Genomic DNA, 24096 nt, shown 5'->3' on the forward strand with positions numbered 1-24096 from the left:
GGGTCAAAGGTGGATGGACTTTCATTCATTATGTAAACAGAATGATGACTTTAGCAGAGTCCACGTAGCTCTGTCCTATGGATGTTCCAGTTAGCTGCAGATAAAACTGGAAATAACTATGATATATCTGTCAGATAGTGTTGGGTGCCTTGAAAGCCTGTTGGTAGCTTTAGCGTGCTAACAAATCTGCTTCATCTCCTGAGGAACTCAAATTTTAGACAATATATTAATCTTAGGCTATAGATAATATTTTTTCTGGTCACATGGATTTTTTTAAAAGACCAGTGAAAGAAATCGCAGTGATTAAACTTCTGTGGTTATTTGATTCCAACAGCCAGTGGATGTCGGTTCTAATTAGCCTGCATCATTTGTACACGTCACGGTGCAACACTTTGCCACTCATCTTGCTGGTGAAACTAATCCCGAATAAGCCTGCTGCTTCAAATGAAAAAAAAAGAAGCAACTTTGTGTGTTTTGTTTTATTGCTCATTAGCGTTTGGTGCCAGTGTCAGTCACATAGAAGCTTGTACACTCATGGGATTTTTTTCACACTTTTTCTGTGCAGAGCTAAGTTGAGAGGTTTTCTAAGGGGAAATGAAACCTAAACTAATATGCACTGTGCGTGTCTCCTCTGCTATTCTACTAGCAAATGGACCGCCAAACATCCTCTATTCCTGGGTGTTTGACTTTGCATGCATTATTGTCACTTAAGATTAGCAATCACACATGCAGAATAAGAACCATGTGAACCTGAGGGATGCTTGTGCTAATCCCCGTGCTCTACACCCTCTTAACCTGTGCAGCCTTGTAGACCACGACTATTAAGAAATTTGCGGAATTAGTTAATGAACTAATTAGTGAGGGTGATGAGGGAGCAAACAAAAAGAAGAAGATGGTGGAACAAAACAATGACATAATGTGAATACGTGCGACAGAGGTGTAAACGCCTTCTTAATTTAACCCCTTGATACAGTTTATATTTCATGTTTTCAGAGTAAGCCAATAGGTGTCTATGCCAAATTTTGGACCATGGATCTATTTAGAATATATAAATAAGCTGACATTAATAAATGGAATAAAAATCCTCAATTAATGTAGAGAGGTCAGATTAAGAGAGCAAGAGTTGATTTTGAGATGTAGTCCCCAGCAGCAAATCAGTGCAATTGTGTAATAAGCTGGAACCGCCCCCCACATACCCCCACATTTATTGTCATTCCAACACTTGTACTGACATGAGGTAACAGGAAAGTTTGCACTTTAAGATCCTGGTTAAAAGCCAACAAGAACATGTAAGAGTAATATATATATATATATATATATATATATATATATATATATATATATACACTTGTATGCAGTATAAAGCTTCGTGGCAGGCATACCATGGTCAAAATACCATGTCAGTATTAAAAAGTGTTTCATTTGAAGGCCTCCTGCGTGAATAGTGTATATATATATATATATATATATATATATATATATATATATATATATATATATATATACTTGTATGCAGTATAAAGCTTCGTGGCAGGCATACCATGGTCAAAATACCATGTCAGTATTAAAAAGTGTTTCATTTGAAGGCCTCCTGCGTGAATAGTGTGTGGGAAGTGAAGGCATGTGGGATGGCAAAGAGAGTCCAGTAATTGTGACTCCATAAGGTGACAATATTCTCCACTTGGTTGCAGCAGCATACAAAAATTGTGCTTTTCAATAACAGATCTGGGCTAGAAAATGCGAAAATAAAAAATAGCAAAACACACAAAGAAAACAAGTAAGTCGGACGTTTATTTATTTATATATTAGTGTGGTATTTTTTTTGTTGTTGAACCGATTAATCGGTTAAATGCGAAGATTTAATCTTACTTGCGCTTTCAAAATCCCGTCATGACGTGCACGACGACGCAGGTCAGGTGACTGATGACGTCTCAGGGATACTAAAAGTTTTGTGAGAGAGTTTTGTGAAACTTTCGTGAAACGGGTGTGACAGAACCCGGCAGGGGGATTAAATTCAAGAAGCTGCGAGTCTCTTCATTGTGCGCGGAACGGAAACGTAAACGGTAATTACTGAAATGTGAGGTTTGCTGTTCTCTGTTCTTCGTGCTCACAACTTTTTACGGACTCAAATCCGTCTGCGTCGGTCCTCTAACATGAAACGTGCTCCAGCGCCGATGTCTTTAAAGACGATATTCTAGCTGATTTTTTTCCTTATCTGAGGAGCTGTTTGAGTTTAACACACATTAGATACATTACCTTACATTACAGTCAGTGATATTTAAAAGATGAACTTTGGTATGTTTTATGTAAGGTTGATATATGAAGTTATAGCTACAGGTTTAGCTTGGAATAAGATGTCAAGTGTGAGGTGGTATTGATATTTTTTACTGGAATAATTTGCTTTAAGAGGATAGCAAACGCGCTTTTTTAAACACCTGTCTTTGGTTTCATGATAGGAGCGGTGTAATTTAGCAATACTGTGAGAGCCAGTTTGGTAACGCCCCCAGGGGCATTGTTGCGCAACTAGCACGTGAGCTCCCCCCTGTGGCTGAATTGGTGTATACCGTTATACTGTGATTGTTCTAAGCCTGTATATTCTCCTTGTTAGAAATGACTGGAGACGTTGAAAAGGGCAAGAAGACATTTGTCCAGAAGTGTGCCCAGTGTCACACCGTGGAGAATGGTGGGAAGCATAAGGTTGGACCCAACCTTTGGGGCCTCTTCGGACGCAAAACCGGCCAGGCAGAGGGGTACACTTATACAGATGCCAACAAGAGCAAAGGTGAATACTCTGTGTGCATGCACTCTTTAACCAGCCTTGTAAATCACACAAACTTGATTTTAAGCCTTACTTTCTCCTGTTGTTGCCTACTTTAAAACAGGGGTTATCTGGAATGAGGAAACCCTGATGGTGTATTTGGAGAACCCCAAGAAATACATTCCAGGAACAAAGATGATCTTCGCTGGCATTAAAAAGAAGACTGAGCGAGCTGACCTTATAGCGTATCTCAAATCGGCAACTTCATAAAGATCTCTGTATCCGTGCACCTTTTTAGCAATCTTTGTGCCTTAACAAACTGTTCAAGATACCAAGACTTGTCTTTTTCCCCCCCAAAAAATAAGGCAAAAGAGCAATCAGTTGTGGTGGCACTGGGATGATAAGTTGTCGCCATTGTCTCAGGTTTACTTGATGTGGACTAAATATCTCCTGGTTTGAACAGGTTTCAGACATAAATTATTAAATAATATACTGTGCATCCATAATGTAGGGACCAAAAAAATGTTTAACTGTCCATTATTTTTTGGGGTGAGTAGGTTGTTGTTTTGTTATCAAGTTATTTGAAGATGTGTCTGTTCTAAGGATGAATGTGTCTTCTCTGGTTTGATTCCTACCTCAGCTGTCTTTTTTGTCATTTCTGAATTTGAATAAAACAACACTAAACATGAGAATTTCTTCACCTTTTTTTTTTTGCCCGAGATCATAAAATGCTGAGGAGGCAGCATGCCAGGTTTTGATACACTTGATTTGTCAATCAAATAAAGATTAGAGTGGTGTACTTCATTGTCTTATATGCCAGAGGATGTGCAGGATTTCTATCACAAAACTGAATAAACATGACACACTGGGACACTACTTGCAGGATTTGAGTTGTTAGTGGGGAGAGAGAAGCAAATAACTCTGAAGTGATCTTTAAGAGGCTGTGACTGATATGAAGCTATTTAAGAAAAAAACCTGCTACACTTTGAAAACTGTTCTGAGTTGTTTGACCGCATTTTGAGAAAGAAAATACTGGCCAAAAAGACAGAATGCATTTGTAGGGGTCATGTTAAGCAGATAAAGGCATGTCGAAGTTAACCTTGCTTATCAAATCTAGAGGTTTCACGCTTGAATTCAGATTGCTGAACAATGAGGTGCTCATGATAGGAGTCAGATTTGTGCTGGTAGCTGTATCACTGTCCAAGTTGTGGACTACAACTCCCCCTAGTGTTCAAATTACACACCTACTCACAGAGGAACTAGTATAAAGGAATTTGAGTATCTGGCATGCTCACTAGCGATAAAAGTCGCGGTTACATAACTAAATGACACAGACCGCTGCAGACGATGTTTAATATATGCTAAGAATTCCTTCTTTTTTAGTCGACTGTCACTCATTGATTATCACAGAAAAGCCTTTTTTGTGGAATGCATAGAGATCCATTGTATTTGAATCATGTTAAAGAGTTAATTCACCCACATGGGGTTCCTTTGCTTCAGATAAGCCTTACAAAACTGGAGCGGATCCGAAATATTGAAAGTTATGAACAGTGTGCAACAAATCTATCATTATAGTCTACTGTTTTATATTTTTGTGTAGCTTATTGCATATGTAACCATACGCATTCTGTATAATATGTGCTGGACGGACAGACGTTAGTATTATCCTCGTCGTTTTCACACTTGGAGCCTGTAATAGGGGCCAAACGGTTCAGATGTCCAGAGGGCTGCGTACTGAAGCAACCCTGAGCTCCTTCTCGTGTGACGAAACGAGCATCAGTGGGACCGAGCCAACCACAGCCAGCGTCATTTGCAAACTAGAAGACGCACACGACAGTAACGCTCGGTAGTTGCTGTTTGTTGTCTTTTCAAAGCCCGTGGCAGTCCCAGCGAGCATCAGTTTGCGTCCACGCTGCTTAACCTAGATCTGCTTAAATGATCTTACATTAAGTGAAAACGGCGTGGACATGCTGTGGAAGAATATGCTGGTGCGCAAAGGGAGTCTCCATCGCCACAGAGTGGAGCTGGATATGTAGCCGAAGCTCCAGGGATGCTCCAAGCGTACTGCACCTTGGAAGTTGTCAAACGATTCTTGTCTTCAACCCCCCAGCAAAGCCTCATAGATGATATTTCTCTGCGCGACTTCATGGATTTGGTTCTCTGAGGACCATCTGAAGAACAGACATGGCAGTGTCAAAGATGCTGTTCTCTGACGTGGAAACTTTTCTGGACTCGCATCCCGAGTTATTCGAGGATTACCTGAACAGAAAGGGGAATTATAGCATGGTGGAGAAATGGCTCAAGAATCACCAGGCGAGCAAAAGTCCAACGGCTTCAGCTCCGGCCGAGACAAGAGAGGAGAAGAGCAACCCGTACAAGGACAGCTGGGCGAGCAAATGTGACGGTTTGCAGCGGAGAGCGTCTCAGAAGGAGCTGCGTAAAACTTTCGCCAGATCCAAGGCAATCAACATCAACAGGACATACGACGAACATGTTAATACCAGGGCGCAGGAGCCGCTGACAAGCATGAGGAGGAGAGCACTGCTGAGGAAAGCGAGTTCTCTGCCCCCGACCACTGCGCACATACTGAGCGCACTGCTGGAGTCCAGAGTCAACATCCCCCAGTACCCTTCCACAGCCGTGGATTTTAAATATTACCTCAAAGAACACAACGAGCGAGAGTTTTTCCTGGAGCTTGTAAAAGACATATCAAACGACTTGGATCTAACGAGTCTCAGCTACAAGATCCTCGTGTTTGTTTGCATTATGGTGGATGCAGACCGGTGCTCCTTGTTTTTAGTGGAGGGAACAGGCAACAAGCAAACGCTAGTGTCCAAATTCTTTGACGTGCACGCAGGCACCACAGTTTTACCCTCAATGAATTCAGACGAAGTTCAAGTGCCGTGGGGGAAAGGGATCATTGGTTATGTAGCCGAGCACGGGGAGACAGTGAACATCCCTGACGCTTATCAGGTGCCTTCTGCTCTGTGTGCATGTGTTTTTGTGCATTTCCATCTGTCACAGGCAGTGAGTCAGATCGTTTTCGTGCAGCTTTTCATTTTATCTCTCACAGTTTGACGAACAAGAGCACTGCTGATAGCTTGGGCCAAAACCACACGTTCACACAAATCACATAAGAGTAATAAAAAAAGTGTTTTTTGTTCTTTCTCCCCCTCAAGTCCACTGTGATTTAATACAACAACTACATAAAGGTGCTTAATAATGGCAACAGCCTTTTTAGATGTAAAAGTCTTAATGGCTGGCCAAACATTTACACTAATGCCTCACCACATTGCTCTACTTTACTACTTTTTGTAGAACAAGCTCCAAACTCTGCAGACGTCCATCAAACTGACATTCCTGTAGACACGCAGTCATGATCTTTATGTTTAGTGCCCCGTCATCTGAAAAATAGAGGAAGCAAGTGCTCTTTTCCAACAAGTGCTTACACTGTGTCTTTTCTTCTGTGCCTACGGCTTGCAGGATCGTCGGTTCAGCGATGAAATTGACAAGCTGACAGGGTACAAAACCAAGTCACTGCTGTGCATGCCCATTCGCAACAGTGATGGAGAGATCATCGGAGTTGCTCAGGCTATTAACAAGAATTCAAGTGGAGAGCTCTTCACTGAAGATGATGAGAAGGTAATTTAATCATTACAGTTATGAGCATACGTACTGAGTAAAGAAGACACACACATACACACACATGCTTCTCTAATACAGTGCATCCTCCCTGGTGTGTGCAGAATAAGCTTATGTGTTTGTTCTTTGTTTGATCCCTCCCTGTTTTCTTACATCTTACACCACTAAACCTTCCCACAGGAACTTTGTGCACGTGAATCAAATGACTTTATAAAGCGCTATACAAATAAAAATAATATCTGGGGCAGTTTTCGATCACACCATTTCTCATTCTTACATAAATAGAAACAATGCTTGTGGGTAAAAGGATGGGAAGTCACAGTGAATCGGTAATTTATCTCAATAAAAGCATACTGTTTATTTCATTTTTATTCTGTTTTGTTAAATTATTGCAAAGATGAAATAACACATTTATGTGCTTAAATCCTAATGTTACATTTCATAGACTGGCAAAGCAAGAGAAGGAAATGTGACAGACTGCATTTAATCACAGTGAAACAAATAAAGCCATATGGGGTAAAATGGTAGTTTGGGCATGAATTTTAGCCACACTTGTAACATTGTGCAAGAGCTACATCAACTGGCCTGTGCACTTCTTTGGTCCACATGGCAGGTTGAACTGCAGAGATCCTGTGACCTCTTCTCAAGCACTAGGCATGAAATATGGTTCCTTCATGTTTGAAGATGTCACCTGATCACTTTAGTAACCTGGTCACTGGCTTGATGTTTTATGAAAGCTGTTGTATGAACAGCGATGAGATTTGGCACAAACATTTTTAGAATATTTGGCTAGAACCTGCACACATGCACACACACAGTCCCATTTTCATGTCTTAGTGACATAATGTTATCCCTTGCTGCCTACCCTATTCCTAACCATCAAAAATGAATGCCTAACCCTAAGCCTTAGCTTAAACATAACCTTAACCTAATTGTAACCCTGACACTAAAACCCAATTTTGAGTCTCAAAAATGCCTTCAAACACGTGGGGACAGGCATTTTGTCCAACAAAAGGGTTTTACATCTATTGATAAAAACAAAAACAAAACGAGAACACAGCTATTATAGTTAAGAAGAAGCCAGTTTATTGTTCCATAGTTTAATTCAACAATACATACATGCAAGCCTTTTTCATAAAAGTTGGTATGCTTCATAGGACTTAAATAAAAAACTGAATACAAGATCTGAAAAAATCTGTTAAATCCCATATTTAGTCGCAGATAGTAAAAGAGAGGATTTGATGATGAAATCACAAAAACCATGGTTGCCATCAATTCAAATTCATTCACACTTTTCTTGCACGATGATCAGATCAAATTTCAAGTGTGCCATTATTTGGATTTCCTGAACCTGCAAAAGTAACAGTATTAACACCAGAGAAAAGATTACAATGTGAACACATTGCAGGTAGACTGTGAAAATAGTAAACCTGCAAACCATCAGCATGTTATAATTTCCATTGCAAGGAAACTGTGGTGATAATGATAGCGCTTCTTAACCATGGCTTTACAGAGCTGCTAGCAAGGCCTCCAACTCTCACTTTTTTTTGTTATTATTGCAGCACATTGAAGTAAAGTACAGATGAAAGAATAGCCCTGAAGTAATGCTCATGCTTTATGATTCATGTGTGGCATTTCAGGGATGTTACTCAGTTTTTTTTTTTGGTACATAGACACTGTTTTGTGGTGTTAGCGGCACACAAGCAGCAGGGCTGTAGCGATGCCAGCTGTCATTTTTCATTACCGTCAGCGCTGCAACACTCATGAGTTTACAGTTGTAAAGATTTTAAGAACAGGATGTTTTTTTCTTCATATTTTGCCTCCTTTCGTGTTTTGTTTTGCACTGTGACCTACAAACAGGGAACAGTTTTTTTTCTATTCCCTCCAGTTTGTTGGGTGATTCTTCAGTTTCTGTGACATTAAACTTAGAGTTAGCCTCCATTCTGTTTTTAATATTTAAATTGATAAATAAATCTGCTTTATTAAATTACTTTTAATTATCAGATGACACAATAGATGTACATCTTGGAATTTTAAATGTTATTACAACTGATTAATTTCTCAAGATCTTGCTTGGCTTCAGTTGAAAGTCATTGTTAATGTTTTAACACACTGCTTAAAACCCTGAAATTAGTAACTACATCTTAAAAATATCATAATATTTAATGTAGGCCACGCCAGTAGAAGTGATTGGAACCTATTTTGAAAACACTTCCTCTCAGTTATTTTGGCATTTTAAACCTCTGTCAAAATGTATAAAACTGTAATTTAAAGGATGACTAGGCCATATTACAACCGAGTCACTAGTAAAAAATCTGCTTTAAGAAATGCTTCTTGCACATTGAAAGTTTTTTTCAATGCAATTCATACTTTTACTGCACATGTGCAAAGTTGCATTACATAATGGCTTTATTAACGACTCAGTCCAGAGTACTGACATGATAAAACACCTATTGCCTCATCCCACCAGAGCACTTGAACAAATACCATGCTAATTCATGTTATAAATACAGCAAGCCAAGGAAGAACAAAAGCAAAAAATTACATTAATTACACACGTCTCCATCTTTAATACACACGCCATGTTTATGGTCACATTTCAATTCAGGGTTCTTCGAATGCCTAACTGCCATCATCACAATGGATATTACCTTTACATGAACAACAGTAAATATTATCATGTTACATACTGTAATACTGAATGTAGGTCATGTAATGTTGTCACAGCTGTTCTTGCTTCTATCATCCCTTGTCATAAAGTATTTGACAAACAACATTAACTGAAGACATCATCGTCCACTTTATTAGATACACCTCTTCAACTGCTCATTAACACATCTAATTTAACATCTAATTAGCCAATCACATGGCAGTAGTTCAACTCTAACCTGCTGAAGTCCAAACTGAGCAACCGAATGGGAAAGAAAGATGATTTCATGTTCATTTCAATGTGGCATAGTTGTTTCTGCCAAATGGGCTGATATGAGTATTTCAGAAACTGCTGACCTACTGGGATTTTCCCACATAACTATCTTTAGGGTATACAGAGAATAGTCCAAAAAAGAGAAAATACCCAGTGAGCGGCATTTCTCTGGGAGAAAATATGTTGTTGATGCCAGAGGTCAGAGGGAGACGGCTTTGAGCAGCTTTGAACTGATAGGAAAGGAAAAGTAGCTCAAATAACCAGTTAGCACACTCACCTAAAATGCAAAAGATTTCTGGCTTGAGCCTGAGAGCTGAAACAAATCCTTTGGAGGATTATGTAAGTGTAAAAGGATGTTCCAAATTAACAATGTGGATCCATCCAGCGTGGCAACCCTTTGTGAATAGGGCATCAACCAAAATAACTTTTCAACACACAGCCTGCCACACCTTGAAGCAGATGAAGATCACACCCCTTTCAGCTAAGAACAGGAATCTGAGGCTAAAAAACATTACCTGGTGTAATGAGTCACAATTTCTGCTGTGACATTTGGATGGTAGAGTCAGAAGTTTGCGCAAACAACATGAAAACTTGGGTCCATCATGCCTTGTAAGATAGTGTCTGGGATATTTTTTGGTCACACTTTGGGATTCTTAGTACCAAACAGCATTTTTTGAACACCACAGGCTACCTGAGTATTGTTGCTGACCACGTCCATCCCTTTCTGACCTGTTCAGATGATCTCAAACTAGCTTCATGAACACCAGACTTATATCATGGATGTGCAACTGACAAATCTGCAGTAACTATGCGATGCTATCTTGTGAATATGTTTCCAGCACCTTTTCGAATCAGTACCATGAAGAATTAAGGCATATTTTACATGCAAAAGTGAGTGTATATATGTAATCTGATAAACAGCAGATCATTTTTTCTCATTCTGTCTTCATTCCTGAGTCCAAACTGACTCAGTATTTATTATTTAAATAATTAACCCCACTGTCTGAATCCATAAACCAAGGTTGAGTCATCTGTCATTAAATTTTCCCAAGGCAGTATGATGTAAAGGGCCGGGGCACTGTGTTAATACCACCAGTATTGGCTGGTAAGACTCTCGCATTGGTTAATGCTTCACTTTACTGCTGAGTAGAATATCCAGTGTGTCAGCAATTAATTTATTGTCACCCCTTTGGACTGCGCCATTTGTGTGATTTTGAATGGTTGCCAACGGCAGCACCATGGGATTTGTGGCAGTGTTGGGGCAGCCAAGTTACTTAAAGATGATTCAAGAGGACAAAAGCAGACTCTTGGATGAGAACCATCCAGGATATTACTCCATCGGTTAGTAAACACACTGGTCAAGTTTTCAGCCCCAGCACAAAGCCATCGCTGTCTGTGAGTTAATGTAATATTTAAATTTCAAGCAGCTGTCAGGGGAGCAACATCTCCCACAGTGATCCAGATAGCCTTCTGTTTGTGAATGATCGTTTGTCAGAGAGACACGAGGAGCACGTGTTGAGTCCATCAGCGCGCTTGAATAGACGTAGCAGGAAGGCGGTGAAAAGCCGATACAGCGACTTGTTCTCTTATTGCAGAGGCCCCTAAAAGAGAGGAAAGATGAAACATGAAAGCACAAAGCTAGCTGTGCTTTTATTTAAGCGTCAGGTTTCACTGTGGCAAAAATGATCTGTCGTATGTTTTTCCTCCACTGCTGCTCTGCCATCAAAATTACATCTCCAGACTCGATGCGTTGTTTATAATAGATGCAGATTAGGAATTCTTTTTTTCATTTCCCTTGTTTTGAGTATGTTTCACATTTCGTTAACATCACACTAATGCCTGGGATGGCTGCAGCTGAATTAGTAATGAAATGCAATGTGAGTGTCAGAGAACACAGCAAGCTCCCTGTACAGCACAGCTGCAGCCCTGCTTTTATGGAAGACCTTGTAATAAGAAAATTTATCATACCTTTCGAAGCAGATTCCTTTAGAGACATAAGCTTACGTTTATCCTTAAATGATTGTGCTGAAAATTTACAGGATTTTGAACACATTACATGCTTGGTTTTAAATCCCAACAGCCTTAAATTTGTTCTGTTCTGTCATTCAAGATTTGAGACCTTTGGCAAGTCTGAAAATGGTTCAGCCCATGTATAATTGCTGTGTCTCATTATCTTCTGCAAAGGAATTTGGCTACCGACTTAATTTAAGAGTGCAAACTGACCCCGTCCTCCTATCTCTATATTTTGCATTACTTTCTTGATTCTTGTCTTGCATGCCTTGTAATACATCCGATGTGAAATGTGTTATTCTTGTGAATTAACTTTTATTAATTCTCCCATGTAGGTTCCATCTGCCAGTATATCTCAACATCTGTGTGAGCTGATTGTCAAACAGCAGTCCCCCCCTCACCACAGTGCTCCCTCTGGCTGCCAAATTCCCAGTCAAATTGGCTCAAAGCATTTCAGTTAATAACCACTTTCATACAATTTCCAAATGTAAATCTGCAGCTAAAGAACAAAGAACACAATTTCAGCTTGGCACCTAATTAAAAAAAAAAAAAAAAACAATCCTAGAGGATATCAGATCAAATCAAATGTAAGGAGTGCATCATACCAGAGTTGCTCATTGCAAAGCAAAAGAAGGGAACTATCACAAGAAATCCTCTTAAATCTTTGCATGTTGCTGTATTAAACTCTGTGTATACTGTACAGGGGTGACCCACACACAGTAAAAGGAGACCTGCCTCCCCAGCCACTAAATAAACAGTTGATGAGAAAAATGTAATCTTCAATATTTTTTTCAGATGTTTAACAAAAGGTCTGATTCTGTTCTTTATCCGACTGTCTTCTGATGTTCCAGGAATAATACTGGATCATGTTTATCTAACAGTCATCATATTTGGTTAAAATTAGTCTTCTGTTATGCTTTCTGGGGACTTTGGTTTAACAATTCACTGTGTTATCTACCTTTGATGGCAACAGCAGTGTTAAATATATGCACATTACTTTTTTTTATATGCAAGGGAGCGAGGTGCACCAGGTCAGTCTGAGAAGAAAAACTGTATATAAAAGATGGATGTAGATTCTAGGTCTGAAAAGCCTTAAACTTGCATTATTTCTAACATCCAGCAGGATGTGACTCCTGCAAAAGTCCACTTGTGTAGAAGTTTAGGATCAAATGATACTTCTTAGTTGCTTTAATACCTCATCTATGAGTTTATGGTTACAGTTTCAAGTTTCAAGTCTTTTTTATGCAGCAAGATGCTTATTTGGTACATTATGGTTCCAGAATATCAACATAGGCTATACTTTAAGACTAGAGATGGCACGATACCGCTTTTTTATGTCCGATACCGATACCATAAATTTGGATATCTGCCGATACCGATATGAATCCGATATAGTGTATTTTATAATCAATAAAATTGTTTTTCTATACATTTTACATCAGATAAAAACTTTTGTTGTAAGATTCAGAAAATTATTTATTAAAAGCTAGACATGAGAATAAGAAAGAAAAGTATTTCTTTGTGCCCCCTTTTCCCTGTTAATGCCCTACCTGGCCCCCTGGCAAAACTTTGCTAGATCCGCCCCTGCACAGTTACCAGCCGTCAGCTACTTAGAAAAGGATCCTGGTGTGGAAAGTAATATTAAATAAGTTCTAACAACAGCTTATCAAGCTTGAACGCGCTGCTGTTGTTTAGTGCAACATCCGCTGGTTTCCTCTTTCTGGCAAAAGTGGGCCAAAAACAAACAAGAGAGACGGGAGTCGCGACAGAAAAGCCGATCAGTTGATCATTGATCAGTTTCATGATTTCAAGTAGCAACAGTAGAGGGAGGGAGAGAAGAAGAGGCAGTTGCTCCATATATCGGTTGTTAAGCTTAACGTGGGAATGCTTTACAAACATTCCGAGACGAACTTACACACTTGCTTTACTTCTCTGGGATAGCTTTGTCGGAGAGGAAATGCTGGTTTGGAAGCACATAGCAAGGCTCCAAATGCTCAGGGAGACCACCGACAGGTCTGGCACACCGCAGCCGCTCTATCACGCGAGACATACTTCTCCGACGTGCTAAGGTCATGAGTTGGATTACGTCATGTCGCAAGTTTTGTGAGATGCTTTTGTGATACTTAATGGATCGATTACATTTTTTGTTTCTTTCTGATATCCGATCCAGTAATTTAGGTCAGTATCGGATCGATACCGATACTTAATATCGGATTGGTCCATCCCTATTTAAGACATGTACATGTGACTGACAAGTTGCTGCAGTATAGGCAAATACTCATAATCAGAGGCTTCAGAATACGACTCTACAAAATGCTGGGTGATGTGACATTGGCTACATTCACCTTTTGTATGCAAACTAATCTATGAGTATATAAAAAAAATAAAAAATAAAACCTGTGATGGGGATGTCTGACTTGTTGAGGTCAACATGTCGGTAACAGTGGAACCTGTACTAGATTAAATTAAAGCAGTGTTTGTGTCAGACAAATAAAAAGTGTGCAAACCTTTAAAGTATAGAAAGTGTAGTATTGAGTAAAAACTAGAAGAGTGTGGGTCCTTCCAGTGAACAAAGCAGAATAAAGCTGAGGATAACAGTTACATTGTCTGTGAAGAGAGAACTAAGTTAAGTTTATGTCTTCCTTTTTAAATCCTCATATTTCACAGTTTGTTATTAACCTGCTTATTAATTCCATCAAAGTTTAGATAAAAATAAAACAAATAAAACATCTGAACTAATTTCCACAGGCAGGTGGAATATGTTGGTTGTATAAGCGGCCAGAAAAGGATGTTTCAAAATTTCTGAATGGATACAAAATCATGCTCTAGGGTTAATTAGTAAATTCATTTCCATTCTGAATTCCAAACTATTAATGATAACTGATTACTCTAATTTTCTCAGTTAAGAAATTAGCATATGTAAACCACCTTGCCAAATATAGTGGCAGCACACTGATGTTAATAGAGTGCACCTGATGCCTCTATGGGTAGATTTAATCACTAAATCAGCTTTCTGGTTGATGGAACACAAACTGCACTTCAGCCTCAGTGAGTTACTTGTTGCTTGAATGAATATATTTAATATATTTTTCTATTTAAGATAAGTGAAGAATCTGTAGTTCTTTTCTTATTGTAAATCAAGATCCATGTAATGTCAGGGAAGAGGAGAAATTTTCTTTTTTGTCACTGACTACAAACCTCGTTAAAAACAACAACTGTTTCCTCTTTTCACACATGCAAAGCTTTAAAGCGCAACTTTAAAAGATATCCATAGAGAAATGGAGACAAAAAGTATTGTCTGTGTAATTCCCCTTGATTTCTCTCATTTGAAATTCCAGTTACAGAGAAGGAAGTCACTGAGGTTAGAGGAACTGACAGTCCCTGAGGCGGTGGCCAGTTAGCTTTGTTATTAAACCGCTCTTTACTGGTCAGCCCAGAGGTCTCTAGGCAAAAAAATGTCTTGTTTGTAATGCAACCTTGTATAATGGCCTGCTTGACAGAATGTAATTAGAGCAAGCAGTGCTTTTCTTGGCTATGCCTGTTAGTTCCACAGGCAGATCCATAGCCACATCCCCCAAGTCCTGCTCATTAATGAATCTGCTCCTGCTGGGGCTATTGATGGCCACTGCCTTTCTGGAAGATCATTATTAGAGAATTCCATAGGACAGCTGAAATACATTATGTATGAACTCATTGCTCAGCATCATCTGTTTTCTGCATCTGAAAACAGTTGCATAAGGCACTGGATTATGTATAATGACTGAATGAAGTGCATAAAGTTAATTTACCCATTAGCATGACTGAGTAAGTTTTCGTGTCACGTTATGATTAAATATGTCTTTAATTACAGTGGCTTAACATGTAGTTAATGTATCATAACATGCACACCAACAGGACATGGGAGAGCAGAGGATTTACACTTTAACGTTTACTGACGCAACGCAATAATTATAAATACACAAGACTATAACTCTGCCCTGCAGAGTTTCAACAGATGAGTGACATAGTTGACTTCTTTCAGGCTATCTTTTTAAAATCTATGCATTTCTATCCATTTTGAATATTAATTAATAATCCCCCATTAATTTACTCCTCAGTCACTAGAGTATTGATGCCAAAGTAATGGGTCACATACAGCCCGAATTTGATCTTGAGTATGTATACCAGGCCGGTAACCTAAAGACGCTACAGTCATACAAGACGATGGACAGCCTGAGAGGAAAACACAACAGCTTCAGTTTTTGCTGTTGTAAACTAAAGGCACACCTCCTTGGATTGACCACCTTACAGTAGTTTGACCTGCAAGTCATTGGTAATGTCTTTGGAAACCCACTGCTGTGGTATGGTCCAGTTTTAAGAACTGACGATCTAAATAGATAGTGAAAGAAACAAGAAGTATGTCATTTAATTGTTTATCTATTACCTTTTGGCAATTTTGTAGTAAGATTGACCATGGGACAGGTCTTTATCAGTAGAAAAACCTATAAAACTAAAATTGAGGTCCCCCTTCACATTTTCCAAAGCTGCCCAGTGGGCCAGATTGCAGTCTTTTGCAAGCTCATTCTGGCCCCCGGGCCTTATGTTTGGTACCCTTGGTCTAGAAAAAGTGACCTTCTTTGCAGTTCCAGATCCAGCAGGACATAGGTTTGATACCACTACACTCGATACCACTACATTATCCCCAATCAATTTCTGCTATATTAGTGGTTCAAAGTAGTAGCACTACCACTGTAATACAGACTAGGAAGTTACTGATATGCCACTAACCTTAAGCAGGAGCCAGCAGAAGATGGGTGCACTGTGGCTTCAAAGGGACTACCTTAGTCAATAGCAATACTCAGGCAAGCTGTAAAGTTAAAACAATGCTCATTTAGTAATAAGGGAAAGAAACTGTGCAGAGAAAATATTCCCCACACCATTATACTACCACTACCAGTCTGAATGGTCAATACAAGACAGGATGTTGCCTGCCACCTGAAGGCAACATTTTTGGTGAGCTTGTATCAATTGTAGCCTCAGCCTCCTCTTCGTAGCCAACAGTGGCACCTGGTGTGGTCATCTACAACTGAAGCTCATTGGCTTTAAGGTTAAATGTATTGTGCATTCAGGGATGCTCTTCTGCACACCTTGGTTGCAGTTACTCACTGCCTTCCTATCAGCTCAAAGCAATGTTGCCATCCTACTTTGACCTCTGGCATCAAAAAAAAAAAAAAAAAAAAATCCCATCAGCAGTTTCTGAAAAAACTCAGATGAGCCTATCTGGCACAAAGAACACCGCCATGTTCAAGAAATTCAAAGTCACTTAAATCACCTTTCTTCCCAAGACTGTTGCTTGGTTTGAACTTCAGTAGGTAACATCAGGTGGTATTATCACCTCACATGGCAGCAGAAGTGCTGTGAACCGACGGTGTACGTAAACGTAAAAGAATATTTTCCATGTAGGCCACAGGTACAGGCGTATAGTTTTCCACAGAAGGCTTTAGCCTTGTGTTCTCCACATGTTCATTTGCAGCTGATGAGAAACTGATAGATTATAATTTCTGAAAAATGAAAGCGATATCCTTGTATCAGTGGCGACAGCTGAGTAACTTCCCATTCATGTATTGTTGTAATGTCCCTACCCTCAGGTCACACTGAAGGCTGGTAAATATTGGTGGGTCTGTTGTGCTGATTGTATTGTTTACACAGCAGCCAGATGCTAAAGATTGACAACTAAACAAAGAGGCAGCGCAAGGAAGCACACAACCTAAATTCTATTGATTTAATGTTATGGAGCTGAGTGTCACACCGATAAGGCCACATTGTTGGAGAACTGCGGTCATATAGAATTCAAGCCGCACGTTCACATCACAGACATATTTTTGTAGCACTGCAGCCGCTGCTTTGCACTTTCTATACAGGTAAGGTGCGTATTGATATTCATTATGAATCAACTGTGGTAAGGAAGCAAGGAATGTAGTTTGACTCTGAACCAGTAATACAATTCAGGTTATACATACCATACATATTAGCTACAGCAATCAGACCACATCAAGTGATTACATTATTTATGTGAAGAAAATATGAGGGAAATAAGGAATTCATGTTATGAGCCCAAGGCACAGTAAGTCAGACTATTTGGTCAAATGGTAAAATGTCAGTTGAATTGATTTATTTGTCCTAGCAAGTAATAACACCAATGAAAGGCCATTTCTTATTTGTTCCAATTTAATTTAACAGCTAAGTTTTTCCTGGATGAAAATATTACTTGTGTTTTAATTTCCTAATGCTAAAAGAGAAGAGTTACAAACAAGCAAAAACTTTTGTCTTTTGGTTAAATGTTAAATGTTCAGTTAGTACTAAGGGGGCCAAAACGTGCCAAAAAATATCCCTCACATCATTAAACCATCAAAACCAGACTGAACCATCACAGGATGGATTCATGCTTTTACGTTGTCTTACTGTAGCCTCAGCTTCCGTAGTTAACAGGAGTGAAATCTGGTATGTATCCGTGTGTTGTGTGCTCAGAGATGCTCTTCTGCTTAACGTGGTTGGAATGAGTGCTATTCTGAGTTGCCTAATTATCAGCTACGAGCCATCTGGCTATTCTCCACTCATGTCTAATATCAAAAAGGTATTTTTGACCAGAGAACTGCTGCTCACTGGATATTTTCTCTTTTATGGACCATTCTTTGTAAACCCTAGAGGTGGTTGTGTGGGAAAATACCAGTAGATGAGCAGTTTCTGGCAATAACAATAATGCCACATTTAAACTTAAATTACCTTTCTTCCTCATTCTGATGCTCGGTTTGAAATTCAGCAGGGCATTTTGCCCATGTCTTCATATTCCAATGGACTGACTTGCTGCCTTGTGATTGGCTGATTAGATATTTGTGCTAATGAGCAGTGGAACAGGTGTACCTAACAAACTGTCCGTATAAGTCAAATGAGATTTAATATTATATTGTATTTTTTTATACAACAATAATGTGTTATTTGTGGCATACCTCCTACTTCAAACGATGTTTCATGAAGTCTTACAGTTTAGTTTCAAAGATTAAATGTGGGGGCTATGTGTCTCATCTCAACAAGCGCTTCAAACCTGTTGCTTTATTTAGTCAGCAAATCTGTTGAATATGTCCACAGGTGCTGCAGATGTACCTGCCCTTCTGTGGTATTGCAATCTCCAACGCCCAGCTATTTGCCGCCTCAAGGAAGGAGTATGACAGGAGTCGGGTAAGGGCAACAGGGCCAACCAAGATAATAATCCCCACCTACCCCTAGGATCAGCGGTACTTCCTTCACCCTCATGCTGACATTGAGGCTGAGTATTGATCAGCAGCAGCCCACTTGTTGCCACTGCAGTGGGAATCTCAGAGCAGCATGCAGCCCTGTCTGGACATTTTCTGTGGACCTGTGGAGGGGGATGGGCACATATCCAGCAAGGGGCCTGGTTCATGATCTAAATCTCTTAGGGACCGTTAAGAGATGCACTAATTCATGTCACAGGCATTGATCTGTGATGGAAGAGAACATAATGAGTGCACAGTTCAGTGAGTAGAGAAGAAACCGCACGATTTTTATGTGGTTGTGTATTAAATTCGATTGGCACTCGCTAAGATAAAGGGCCTAATTTTCTTTTATTGGGCAAAGTAATCATATTATATCGTGCTGTTGGTTTATGATTTAGAGATAATGATAATAATCAAGTTTCAATAGCTGAGCGAGGCAAAACATCTTTATTCAAAGGGTCATCACTATTACCTGTTGACCAATTTTTTTTTTATTCAGCCTTTGATTGTTGGGAATAATGCCAGTGGTAACGTTTTCTGTCACTGGTTTTTAGGCACTCCTGGAAGTAGTCAATGACCTGTTTGAAGAACAGACTGACCTGGAGAAGATTGTCAGGAAGATCATGCACCGTGCACAGACACTGCTTAAGTGCGAGCGTTGCTCTGTTCAGTTGCTGGAGGACATTGAGTCACCGGTACTGTTTTTCTCTCTGCTGTCCTGTCATATATGTCAATGCATTTGCGCATGTGCGTTCTTGTTTTTTTGTTTTCTGTTTTCCCCCTTTTTTCCCAGTAAATACTTTGTATGTCCATGAGCTGTTGTGATTTCTTCCCTTTTGCATCTTTCAGGTTGTGAAGTTCACCAAGTCGTTCGAGCTGCTCTCCCCTAAGTGTAGCGCAGACACTGAAAGCAGGTATGTTTCATTCAGAGCACCTCGGTAACATTTGGCCTGATTAAAAAAAAAAACCCTCATACAACCCCCCCTCCATAATTTCCCCTTCCATTTCCTCACTCATCATACCATTACCCTTCTCATTAAATAGTCATATCTGCAACATGGCACCTGTGCATTTGGCACAGAGCCTTTTTGAATCTGCAGAGCGTCCATCAAGGACAAAAAAATCTGTATAAAATTTGACTATTATGTAGTGCTGTGGGAGTAATATGCGGATTCTGAATAGAAGGCATACTGTGGGAGCCCTGCTTAATTGGGTTTTCCAGCTTCTCTCTACAGCTAGGCATGGCTGAGTGGAGAAAGAAAGGTTTAATATTGCGTAGGATGTTTATGGATGAAAAAAAAAAGGCTGAAAAGGAAGACAAATTATCCCCCCAAGTCCTGCACTTGCTGTAACTGATATGGTCACTTTGAGGCAGTAGTTACAGTAACTATAACAGTAATTTAAAAATATCATAACACAAGAAATACCAATATTAAAAAATTAGCGATGATGAAAGAAATTTTCAGCCGCTAGACTGGGAAATGTATTCTTTCTGACTGCACGCTCCTTTCCGATATGTGTTGCTACTGTCACATTTTAAATATGAAGCCAGTTTGTAAATAAAACTGCACAAATTCCTGAAGCACCTCTTCCTAAAGGCTCTCATCTCAGTAACAAGAGAGCTAGTGAAATTTATGTGTGTAATTAAATAAATGCATTCGGTGACAAAAGGTGAGGATACTGTAAGATTTCTGATGTGCCTAAAATCCCCAGCTACTCCCACAAGAACAATGTTCCTTTATGAGAGGGATGAACCGAGGAAGACAGAGAGAGAATTAGGAGAGAAACATAGTAAAAATAAAAGAAACAGGAGGTAAGGCAGATTGCCATCACACCCATGTGGTTTATTACTGCTGTGCTGTGGTTCCACATCTACACACAGCTGTATCGCTAGATCAAAGGGATCCAAAAGATCTGACATCTGTGTCGTTCCGTCTTTTTTCTAACCTTAAAAGACAAAATGAGCCACACTGAACATTTACTTTGGCGTATTTGAAAGTAAAAACTCAGTGATGGCACCCTGCAATAAGATGTAAACAGTCTGAATAGTGATGCAGGTGTCTGGCAGAGAGTGGGGGCACCGTCTAATCAGAAAATAGCTCATACTGTATGCTTAACTTTTCATTACTTTCATTACTTTTTAAAAATCAAGTAGCTAAAAATAAGATTGTTTGCTTATTGTAACATTTCTAAATGCGTATAAAGGGGGTCTGACCTGTGCTCATTTCCAGCTCCCTGTTTTATTCTTGGACTCTGCTGGAGCAGCTATGTGTGAATCAAAGTTCATGTTAATCCTTTATAAATGTATTCTACACTGGCTTGTTCCCCGGCTTGAAACAAGTTGTTTTAACTACATTACCTTTCCCTCTAAGCCAGCTTGTTTCTAAAGGTCTGAACAACAGTTTTTTGGGACTGAACCTTTGAACCTTTAGGTCACAAGGATTCATTTCACATATCCTCACCTCATCTCACACAGTCTAATTAAACAAATCTGGTTGAGTCTTTTGTCATCTATCTTGTTTTTTTTTCTGACCATAGTTTCAAAGACAGCATGGAGAAATCATCTTACTCAGACTGGCTCATCAATAACAGCATTGCGGAGCTGGTGGCTTCCACAGGACTGCCTGTAAACATTAGTGACGCCTATCAGGATCCTCGCTTTGATGCTGAGGTAACCACACAGTAACATACTTCCTAAAGTTCACATCACTAGGATTTAAAAAAAAAAGGTGAAATGATTTGTGGGACTTGTATGAAATACACCTGCTGTGATTGTCTTGCATTGTGATATACACTGAACAAAAATATAAACGCAATACTATTGTTTTTGCTCCCATTCTCCATGGGATGGACGTAGAGACCTAAAATTCATTCCAGATACACAATATAACCATCCCTCCCAAACAGTGGTCACAAATCAGTCCAAATGTGTGGTAGTGGGCACATCTGCTATATTGAGATAATCCATCCCACCTCACAGGTGTGCCACATCAGGATGCTGATCTGACATCATGAGTAGTGCACAGGTGTACCTCAGACTGCCCACAACAAAAGGCCACCCTGGAATGTGCAGTTTTTTGCGCTATTGGGGGTCTGGGGACCCAGAACCGGTCAGTATCTGGTGTGACCACCATTTGCCTCATGCAGTGCAACACATCGTCGCATGGAGTCTATCAGATTGTCAATTGTGGCCTGTGGAATGTTGGTCCACTCCACTTCAATGGCTGTGCGAGGTTGTTGGATATTCGTGGGAACTGGCACACGCTGTCGTATACGCCGGTCAAGCACATCCCGAACATGCTCAATGGGTGACATGTCCGGTGAGTATGCTGGCCATGCAAGAACTGGGACATTCTCAGCTGCCATCTGCCCTGAACAATGTGAACCATGATTCATCCGTGAAGCGCACACCTCCCCAATGTGCCAGACGCCATCGAATGTGAGCATTTGCCCACACAAGTCTGTTACGGCGACGAGCTGGAGTCAGGTCAAGACCCCAATGAGGACGACGGGCATGCAGTTGAGCGTCCCTGAGACGGTTTCTGACAGTTTGTGCAGAAATTGTTTGGTTGTGCAAACCAATTGTTCCAGCAGCTGTCTGGGTGGCTGGTCTCAGACGATCTTGGAGGTGAACCTGCTGGATGTGGAGGTCCTGGGCTGGTGTGGTTACACGAGGTCTGCGGTTGTGAGGCCGGTTGGATGTGCTGCCATATTCTCTGAAACGCCTGTGGAGACGGCTCATGGTTGAGAAATGAACATTCAATGCACGGGCGACAGATCTGGTTGACATTCCTGCTGTCAGCATGCCAATTGCACGCTCCCTCATTGCTTGTGGCATCTGTGGCATTTTGCTGTGAGACAAAACTGCACATTCCAGGGTGGCCTTTTGTTGTGGGCAGTCTGAGGTACACCTGTGCACTACTCATGATGTCAGATCAGCATCCTGATGTGGCACACCTGTGAGGTGGGATGGATTATCTCAATATGGCAGATGTGCCCACTACCACACATTTGGACTGATTTGTGACCACTGTTTGGGAGGGATGGTTATATTGTGTATCTGGAATGAATTTTAGGTCTCTACGTCCATCCCATGGGGAATGGGAGCAAAAACAAAAGTGTTGCGTTTATATTTTTGTTCAGTGTATTATATACAACGTGAATTCAAAAAGCTGAGACCAATAAAAACATACCTGATTTAAATCTGCCCACTGTGCTCTTCAGAGTCATTTCCTTGTGCACTTCTGGCCTTTTTCACGTGGCCCTGCTTTGTTTGGATAAACCTGTTTTGATCACTTCTCTGTCCTAAAGATATCTTGTAACTCACTGTTTCAAAACTTGAAAAACAGAAGGAAGTTGCAGGGGAGCCAAAACTGCCAAGTAGGACAGGTGGCAAACAGTGATTTTGTTTTCAAAGTTTCACAGCATTGTGAGCAGTCATGTGATGCCACATGTTAGCTGGTCTGAAGCAAATTTTCTACATCAGACACTTGAAGACATTACAGTTCTCCACATTGACAATCTGTTGGGACAAATACATGGCTATGTTGTGTATATGTACGATGGTTTCCTAATAATTTTCACATTAAGCAACTTATTTAAGTTTAACATTTAACCTGGATTCACACAATAGTGAAGTGCTCATATAGATTAAACTGGCTGCCAGTTTTTTGAGCTGGTGAAGCCTCTTGAAAATGTCTTTATAGCTCTCTGCACACATAAACGTACATTTTCCGAAGCTGTTCTTTCTCATTGCACTGCAGGAAATGCTCTACTTAAGACACTTTCACACTAACTGAAATACTCCGTTGGGTTTCGGTGATGGAGAGTGTAGCTGGCGGGTAAAAGTCTGGCTAGTGTCCAGCTGAGTGTGCATACTGCACTTGATCTTCCAAACAGAAGTATTCTGTCAATGCCGCACTTACAATAAAATCATATTCTTAAAATCAGTCTCAAATGCATCAGTTTAATGCAGTAGCCATTCAGAATAGTTGTAATCTGTTTTAAAGGCATTTGAGTGCACATCCTCTGTCCATGCCCTTGCCCCAAAGTGGAGATTTTAAAGAAAGTGATTCGGAACTATTACAGCAATAGCTATAGACTTATGGCTTATAGTTATAAACTTCTGTGCAGTACATCAGTTTCACGTTTTATATTTGGACTATTTTAAACTGCACAGGCAAAAAACCAAAAAAAAACCCCAAAAAAAACTGCACTGTATAGATGAAGAATAATTATAACTACAAGCAAATTTAACAGGTTTTTCACTCATTTTTTCATGATATTGATGAGGAGAAAAACCCAAAACACTGATCACATAAGAGAATGAAAACATTTTAAATAAAGTAAATAAACATTTATTATTTACATTTTATGTAGAATAATTATAATGTTTTATTCTCCCACTTTTTGCAGGCAGACCAGTTCTCTGACTTCCATATCCGCTCAGTGCTTTGTGTCCCTATATGGAACAGCAACCACCAAATTATTGG

At 39.9% G+C, this 24096-nt stretch overlaps 2 protein-coding genes across 3 annotated transcripts in view; both read left to right on the forward strand.

The window, feature by feature from the left end:
- Positions 1-1905: 1905 nt before the first annotated feature.
- Positions 1906-3450, forward strand: LOC146556769 (cytochrome c-b). Of its 2 annotated transcripts, none has more exons than XM_085249892.1 (3): positions 1906-2063; positions 2609-2782; positions 2883-3450. In XM_085249892.1, exons 2-3 carry the CDS (start codon positions 2611-2613, stop codon positions 3026-3028), a joined length of 318 nt encoding a protein of 105 aa, XP_085106018.1. In that variant the 5' UTR covers positions 1906-2063; positions 2609-2610; the 3' UTR covers positions 3029-3450. The 2 variants fall into 2 exon arrangements, with proteins under 2 accessions (XP_085106018.1, XP_085106019.1); XM_085249893.1 differs by having other exon boundaries at positions 1908-2077.
- A 1146-nt stretch (positions 3451-4596) lies between these two features.
- Positions 4597-24096, forward strand: part of pde11a (phosphodiesterase 11a) — a 55506-nt gene continuing 36006 nt past the window's right edge. Inside the window, exons 1-7 of the mRNA XM_085249339.1 lie at positions 4597-5731; positions 6242-6400; positions 18459-18548; positions 19159-19299; positions 19454-19518; positions 21143-21275; positions 24020-24095. Of these exons, the coding sequence (XP_085105465.1) occupies positions 4943-5731; positions 6242-6400; positions 18459-18548; positions 19159-19299; positions 19454-19518; positions 21143-21275; positions 24020-24095 (1453 nt within the window). The 5' untranslated portion in view covers positions 4597-4942. The remainder of the gene's footprint in view (positions 5732-6241; positions 6401-18458; positions 18549-19158; positions 19300-19453; positions 19519-21142; positions 21276-24019; position 24096) is intronic.

Source organism: Mchenga conophoros, linkage group LG16 (assembly GCF_057382185.1).
Source record: "Mchenga conophoros isolate Kocher_MC1m ecotype Shallow Benthic linkage group LG16, M_conophoros_male_GT1.1, whole genome shotgun sequence".
Taxonomy (NCBI): domain Eukaryota; kingdom Metazoa; phylum Chordata; class Actinopteri; order Cichliformes; family Cichlidae; genus Mchenga; species Mchenga conophoros.